The 8,815-nt window shown below is 30.6% G+C and overlaps 1 protein-coding gene across 1 annotated transcript; it reads right to left on the reverse strand.

The window, feature by feature from the left end:
- Positions 1-215: 215 nt before the first annotated feature.
- On the reverse strand, positions 216-4,201 carry LOC103499896 (uncharacterized). Its single transcript, XM_008463038.3, has 2 exons — positions 3,954-4,201; positions 216-836 (listed from the first exon to the last, which is right to left on the reverse strand). Exons 1-2 carry the CDS (start codon positions 4,093-4,095, stop codon positions 424-426), a joined length of 555 nt encoding a protein of 184 aa, XP_008461260.1. The 5' UTR covers positions 4,096-4,201; the 3' UTR covers positions 216-423.
- Between the last annotated feature and the right edge of the window lie 4,614 nt (positions 4,202-8,815).

The raw sequence follows: 8,815 nt of genomic DNA on the forward strand, positions 1-8,815 counted from the left end.
AAGAACCAAATAAACTATACATGAGCTAATAGTAATGATATATGAATCATTTCCAGATACTTCATTCATAATAATGCTGCAAGACATGAACACACACATGACTATCTAAACATTCCTTAAAATTCTTATGAATTTTTTCGTCAAATGAATGTGATTATTTAAAGATGTTAGACATCTGTATCTTCAACTACCTTAACTATTAGAAAACAAACCTCTTAGAAATTATAGTTTACTATTACTATAGAAATAGTTACAAACATCTTTAAACCACATAATAGAGAATGAGTAGACAACCATTATTAACTATAAGCAGTTATACTTATCCATGAGTTTTCAGGTGATACAAACTAATCTCTGACACACCACATTTATTGTAATACTTAGCCATATATGATCCTCAAAGATACAATATATAATTAATCCTCAAGGAATGCCTATGATGGGAAGCACTGGGAGATAGTAGCTTGTGGGTGGGAAGCCCCACTCAGGCGGCAAATTAGGCAAATCAAAGGTCTTTGAATCTTCAATAGACTCCTTTTTTATGGCTTTGCACTTTCTATTAATTTCTTTGCATGTTGAGAACCTGAGAGCAGTGGCAATTGTGAAGAACTTAGAGTTGGTTTCTTTGATGATAGTAGAAACCAGCTCTTTCCTTGAAGCAAAGAGCTGGTGAGAGCCTCCAACAAGCTTGGCTATGCACTTGGGAGGAGGAGGAGCTGCTTCAGAGTCAACGGAGGCCATGTCGGATGGAAGCGGAGTTTCGAATGATCCATCAGCTTTGGTTATTGCTATGGTTAAGTTTTTTACTCTCTCACACTTCACCATGATCAAGTTTCCTAAATGAGTAAACGAATGCAATCATAGGTAGAGTAGTCTAGTACTGTTTTGTTTTCTAGTAATTATTTCTCTTATAATTTTCTTGTACATAGTGCACATATATTGTCTTAAAAACTACTAAATGTTTTTTTTAAGTTAATTAACCACAGTTATTATATTTAGTTACATTGTTTACTCTAACCAAAATTTGGAAAACACTTGCTTTTCTTTAATATAACAGCTTAAGAAAATTGAATTGTTGACTAACCATTGGAAAACACTTTCAAAAGTATATTTTAAATAAGTGTCCTTTTTATAAAATGAGTAAAATTTATTTCTTTAAGAGAACAGTTAATCCAAACCTACTTTTAATTTTAACCTATTTATATATTTTTAGAATAACGGTGTGGTTTGCTTACCTATTGTGAAATCGATTTGTTTTTTTATTTTTTTTTTATTTTTTAATAAATTAATTTGTTTGATAACGTTTTCGATTTTTCGTTTGTGAAATTTGATAAATATTTCTAAATTTGAGGTGAAATTTGAGAAAATACAACTCTATTTGGTTTATATTTGATACATTATACATTATTCACACTTTTCTTTTCTAATTCAAAACATATGAGTAGGTTGTTGGTAGATAGACGGTGGTTCTCACTTCTTTTGTTTGAATCCAAAGATAAGGCATTTTTTTCCATCGTAATTGTGCTATATAGTTCTTTTTTTTTTTTTTATATATATATTTGTATGGTACTATACCTTTGTTAATATAGTTATATACCACTTTCATTTTTTTATTTATACGTTACGTTAATTCTGAATTTTATATTATTTTAATTTTCAATAATATAATTCTAAATTTAATATTATTATTTTTAGTATACTAAGACACTAATTTAGGTTCATTAGCTTTAATATTTTACCATCAAACATTTACATGATAATATTAAGTCAGATTTTAGTCAACATGAGATAAATGACTTGAGCAAAAGATAATATTGCATGTAAAATTTTAGCAAACGTATGAATAATAAAAACACAATTATGCTATACTTATTAACCTTTGCATCGTGACTTATGTGTACTTAATAATGTAAATATATTATAATTATTTTAATATTTCAATGCATTACATACATGCAGCTAGCACATGAATTATACAGAGAAAATGTTAGACACGTGTAGGGAAGAAATAAGAAACAAACAATTCAAATACGTTTGTATTTCTGTTTTCTTTTTCTTTTTTTTTTTTTTTTTTTGAACAACAAAAATCATAAATAGATATAAACATATTCCTGTTAACTAGTTCAAACAAAAAAACAAAAAAACAAAAAACAAGAAATAAGAAACGACAGTGTTATTAGACAATCCTAAGTTAAGTGACGCACATTTTTAACTAAAAACACGTTACAAAGAAATTAATTAAATATTATTTCTCTTCATAAAACCCCTATCCCTTACCTACATATATCTAGAATTTCACTACATCACACACAAAAAAAAAAAAAAAAAAACAAATATTATAAAATAATTGCAAATATTAATTTACACACTAAACTATGGAGTTATGTTGTATCAACGTAGACTATAAACTAATAATTGATTTAAATGTTGAACAATTATATAATTGTATCTATTTAAAAGTTCGTATCAAATTAAATCTTGAATTTACATAAATATATCAAATTCAATTTCATAAGTGTATCCAAATAAAACATAATAGATAGTTTAATCATATAAGTTTACAGTTTAAAATAGGACACAATACTTAAAAAAAAAGTTTAAAGTTTAAATTGATACAATTATTAGTTTGAGATTTAAATTAATATAAGTTGATTTAAGTAAATTATATCACTGGTCTAAATCGATATAATTGATATAATTCCTATAGCTTTAGGGTGTAAGTTGACATTTTCCTACCAATAAAATACACCCTCACAATTGTCACAAAAACTTTTAACCACACTTTTAAAATTCTATCATGAACACAACTATTTCTTTCTTTTTGAGAAAAAAGGGAAACACTTTTTAGGTCGGTTAGCTGACATGTTTCCTACAAAAATGACATTGAACTCTATGATATGACAGTTCTGAAAAAATAAAATTCATATACTAAGGGAAGCATTTGCTGTATGAGCGAAGCACGTCCAAATGAAGTTAATTAAAAATGTTTCGCCCAAGAAAACTCTTTTCCTTTTTCTATATTTTTAAAATTTTCAAAACCACTTGATGTCATTAAAAAATATTAAAAAGTAGAATGCAACATTAATTGTCACACACACTTTTAACCACTTTTTGAATTCTAACTCAAAGCACCACTAGTTCTTTCTTTTTAAAACAGAAAAACTTTAATTTCATTAAAATAAAAGGAATAAGTCATTAATACACATTTTTAACAAACAAGCCAAATTTGGCTACAATAATTTTAACTTTAAATTTTACTTGACAATTTTTTGTTTAAAAAATTGATACTACCAAAAGGACGTAGAAAAATAGTATTACTATTTTCCATGGCTCCTTTTTAATTCTGTAATCCACTGTCAAGATAAGTGTATAGATACTCATAAAAAAAATGTCATAATTAATTGTTTCATGACTTTAAAATTCAAACCACAATAATCATTTATTGATGTTTATTATTTATAATAGTAATATTTTCTATAATAATTTATTATTGTCAATAAATGATCCCGAAAGTTGACTTTTTTCTGTCAATTAAACATACCTTGACAGTGAAAATATGACACAAAAGAACTGACATGAATTTCAAAATATAACTTTAAGAAATCTACTTTGACATTGAAAGTCTTACAAAAAAAATTGATTTTTTCTGCTTTTTAAGTCGTTAATTAATAACACAGAAAACAACCATGAATTTCAAAAAATCTAAAACCTTTGTTTGCTACTATTCATGATTCAACCAAAGTCTAATTTATTGCAGTGAAAACATCTTTTTTTTTTCTTCAGAAAAAAACAATGAATATTAAGGTAAATTTCATATATGATTACAAGCAAAAACCATCATGGAAAGGTGGATTATAACAATGGTTTCGAAAGTAATTAAAAGAAGCACGAGAGAGAAGGACAAATGCATAAGCGCATATATATATACAAAATCAGAGGATTATGGTAATCACCTGAGAAGTCATAGTTGGATTGACAATCAAGGCAAGAAATCTTTGCCTTCAAAGTGTTGCATTGTGCAAGTTGAGTTGATGCAAGAACCATAAACAAGAAAATGGGGAAAATGAAAAGCTTGAGAGAAGCCATAAAGAACATAGATTTTATCAAACTTCTAAAGACATGCGAAATGAAGGTAAAGCAGCATATGCAGCCCTATAAATGAAGCATAAAGGTTTAGGTTAAAAATAACAAATTAATGCAAAGAGTCCTATGGCCTCATTAGTAGGCGTGGTATAAATATTGCATTTTTGTTTTACTACAAAGCTGACCAACTTTCCAATACGGTATGAGACAAATTCACCTCCACATAAAAGTTGCAATTAATAACATATGCTTCGTACGTGTATTAATTTTCTTTTTTTCCACCGATTCCTCAACAACGATTAAAAATATTTACAAATAAAACAAAATTTTATTGTCTATCAATAATGGATGATAATATACTTACAAATATAGATACTAATAGATTATTAGTGTCTATCGGTAATAGATGATAGTAGTTTATCAATTTTTTCATTGTCTATCACTAATAAGCAATAGACCTTTACGTATATTTATAAATATATTGGTTTGCTTTACTATGTTTTTACTATGTTTTGAAAACGATACTGCAAAACATTTTGATACATGTGGAGTCCAACTTTATCTTTTATTGCATAAAAAAACCAATGTTTTTCTAAATAAATGTTTCATAATCTTTAACTAAAAAATTTGAAACTGGGGAAAAAAAAAAGAGGTAGTTTTCTAGACACCTTTTACGGCTTATTTAATTCATAAACTTCTTTCTCACATAATGACAGACTTTTGCTATCTTTGAACAAAATGGTTCTCTATTTTTTCCCCATTTAATGATAACCTATTTCCAAAACAATTAAGAGACGGTCGAGGAAGAGTTGATTTATGGAGGATTAGTGTGTTATGATAGTATGCATTTGGGAGAAGATTATTATAGATAGTGTTATGATAATATGCGTTTAAGCTGGAAAAGATTATGATAGATAGTGTCATGATAGTATGCATTTGGGGAAACAATTATGACAGTAGTGTTATGATAATATGCGTTTGGGGAAGGATTATGACAGTAGTATTATGATAGTAGTGTTATAATATATATATATATATTTTTAATGTATATCCAACAAATAAATTTTATATATTTATTTTAATAAAACATATTACTTTTCATAAATATCTTTTGCCTTATTTTTCTTACATACCCCGTTAAATACATAAATTTGTTTTTAAACCGTTATGTTTTGTTATGTTTTTTTTTTGGCGTTCACACATAACGCATAAACCTATAAAGCAATGTAAATACAATTTGAAATACGAATTTTGCAGCACATAACTTCATTACTAAAAAAAGCATTCATACAATAGCAGAATTACAATATATATCCAAACTAGAAAACAGTGAAGCAGATGAAGCAGCAAACAGACAGGACAAATGAAGTAAATAAAGAAGCACTCAAGCATTATCTTGAAGAATGACCGTGCAATAGTCCAATTTAAGGGATTCCTGCAAGAATGCTTTCATGTCATCCACATTGTGCATTAGTATCTGTATACAACAAACCCTATCGAATCTACTCAATTCAGGGATTCCTGCAACTGTCTAACGACTTTCGCACATGTGCGCTTGTATCTTGGTGTTGTACATTTGATCATTCTGCAATAGCCTTCAGCTGGTCATTCGCACATTTCATTGCACTGCGAATGATTTTCGTAGTTTCTACCGCCTACCCTCCTCGCTTCCTCTTTGACCCGCTTGAACAGTCCTACCCTCACTTGAGTGGTCGAGTCGTGTGCTCATGATGTCGTCAAGCGACATGTCTAGTCTCTGACTATACATCATAGGGATCTCCGTATCGTTTCCATCATTTGTGGAAAATCTCTCATACCCTCCAGGCACATTTGACCCCACATTGGTGAAAGTCTCTGTGCTCCCTCTTGTCGCACGATCTTTCCCAAATACGTAGCATAAGTCGTCGTAATGGGCATAGGATTTTTTTTAGGAGGCCCTTGGTAGTAGGATGACTCTATTTTAAGTGTTGCATTGAATTGTTAGTTTATTTTCTATTAGAAACAAATAATGGTTGACAGAACAAATAACCTAACCTTCACCAAACTGTCGAACAATTCCGTCTTCGCAATGATGCACTTAAGTTCATCGTTCCAACCGAACCCACTGTACGATGGCTGCACATTTCTACTATGGCTTGGAATGTTGTCTTCAAGGTCTTTATTCGATAATCAATAGTTGAAGCCTAGATGTTACATCCTAGCATCTTTTCAGCCATCATTCTTTGTTACTGACTATAGTACTTGGGTCTAAAGGTTTCGTTGTCGAAGTCTAGCCATCAGCAAAGACCAACTCCACCAAGCACTCAACAAGAGTAACCTCCTCCTCTTTCATGCACAAATGCTTAGGGCCCCTTGAAGAACTTGTCATACTAGAAAAGAAACGCAAACATGTTAGTCAACTGAGTTGCACAAGGAAAAAACATAGAAAAACATAATACATTGTGCTTCAACCAAATATTTAGTATGTCATTGATGTCGTAGGTACACAAATACATTCATAAAAGAAATTTAAAGCATATGAAAAAACAAGTAAATCAGGCATCATTAACAATTAAACGTAAAAATTGTACTACTGCTACACTAAAGGTGCTACTGATTACACAACTCCCATTCACTGAACATTTCTTCGGCTAGCTCGTCCCTCTATTGACTCCATTCATTCGAGGTTTCTATGTAGTGAATGTCGTCACTTGCAGTTGTCACGCAGGTCAAATCACCCTCATCTATGTCCTCCGATATATTAGAGTCCGTCATCTCTCTATTGATGAGGTTGTGCAGTAGACTACCATGCTAGTATCGTGTGACATTGGACTTGTATGAGGTAGTAGGACTTTTCTTGAAGGATTGCCCATCGACCCTTCAACAAATTGAAAGCTCTTTCAATAACATTTCATGAAGAAGAATGTTTCATGATGAAGAACTCTTTCGCTGTTGAAGGTGCATTTCCCGCTCCACGCCACTTCTGCAAGTGATATCTTTGCCCTTTGTATGAAGCCAGAAAACCCTCAACCTTAGGGTACCCGACTTACATACATAGTTATTGGAATTTATGTCCTAAAACTCCGTAGTTTGTAGTTAAAACTATATTCTATTCAATAAAGTGGTTATTGAAAACTTATTAGTGAAAATAGAATACTATAATCTTGAATTCAATTAACTAAAATCTCGAGACTATCTAATGTAAACTTGAACTTTTTGTAGGACATAAACGTGGATCAAGTTTGAGTATATAGCCTAAACAGTCTATAGGGTATGAATATGGTCGAGTGCCTTATTCTAAAAACACTATGGATGTGGCCCACTCTATAGTTAGTAAAAACGATGTGATCCTAAATCGTTCGTGTAAAGACATGGGAGTGAGGGCATCCTATGTAAAGAGTTTATATAAGACTGGAACCATGAAATAGTCACTTTTAAGTTATAACATTGTTGACTATATAAACTAACTATTTCGATTGTGAGAACTTAATCTTAATCCTGAGCTAACTATGAACTTCTGTTCAAACGACATTATTCTTAGACCTGCATAGGTGAGGGCTGCTCAACGACACTGGTTCAATAAGTCTCCCATTTTAGGAGTAAGACCGAGTGGATGACTAGGGACATAAGGTGGAAGACGAAATTCACTCCTACCCGTTTTAGGGTTAGTAGATAGGTTGTTCCCTTAAGGATTGAATCTAAATCTTGAACATGGGATCTCATCCTCTTATTGGCCCGAGAGGAATTTAGTTTATAGATTGGACCTTAAACCATTTGTTCAATAGTGGATCATAGGGACTTAAGGAATAAGATGTAATCTTAGGCGTAAAACTGTATTTTGACCCAGCAGAGGTTACAAACAACCTATGAAGGATTAACTTACTGATTATGGTTATATCAAATAGACACAAATATATCTATAGTGAAGGGAATGTAACTACGAAACTTTAGCGAAATGACTTGTTAGTTAATAAATGTTAATTAACTCGGTCTAGAAAGGTTTAGCTAGTTAATCTTGGATTGTTGGAGCCCATGATCGTAGGTCCATTAGGTTCCCCTACTAGCTCATATGGAATTAACTTAGGATAATATATTAGAATAATTCGAATTGTTCGAATCAGGTAAAGAGAGAGAAACCAACAAATATATGTGATATAGTCGTAGGGTATAGAGCTTTATGTTTAAATATGATTTAAATATTAAGAATATGAATATGGATTTATATTCAGAAGCTTGAAATTGATTTAAATTGTCAAAATTGTAAAAAGTCAAAATGTTGACTTTTGACTTTGAAAAGTCAAAACTTTGACCAACGCAGCTTTATATTCAAATGTGATTTTAATTTCAGAAAAATGAATGCAAATTCATATTCGGGAGATCGAAATTAGTCAAGATGGACAAAATAATAAAAAGTCAAAATGTTGACTTCTGACTTGGACTTAAATGGTCAAATGACCATATTACCCTTGGACTAATGTTTAGTGGGAAAATTCAACATTTTGTTGGATAATCCCACTAACACTTTGTGGGATAGGAGGCTACATAAGATGTAAACACCTAGCCCACTAAGTTCCACTAATGGTTAGTGGGTTATTAGATATTGAGATTTAAGAAACTAATTACATGAAATTGCATTTTGCATGTAATTAGCTTATTTAAAGAGTTTTTTTTTCCTATTTTTCTAGAACTTTTGGAAAAAAATTTATTTTATGAATTTCAATTTTTTTTCAAACTATTTTTTTCTCTCCCAAAT

Source organism: Cucumis melo, chromosome 12 (assembly GCF_025177605.1).
Source record: "Cucumis melo cultivar AY chromosome 12, USDA_Cmelo_AY_1.0, whole genome shotgun sequence".
Classification (NCBI taxonomy): Eukaryota; Viridiplantae; Streptophyta; class Magnoliopsida; order Cucurbitales; family Cucurbitaceae; genus Cucumis; species Cucumis melo.

Coding starts and splice junctions, on each gene's coding strand:
- LOC103499896 (XM_008463038.3), bottom strand. CDS start 4,095: ATGTTCTTTATGGCTTCTCTCAAGCTTTTCATTTTCCCCATTTTCTTG. Junction 837..3,953: donor ATCCAACTATGACTTCTCAG/GTGATTACCATA, acceptor TTACTCATTTAG/GAAACTTGATCATGGTGAAG.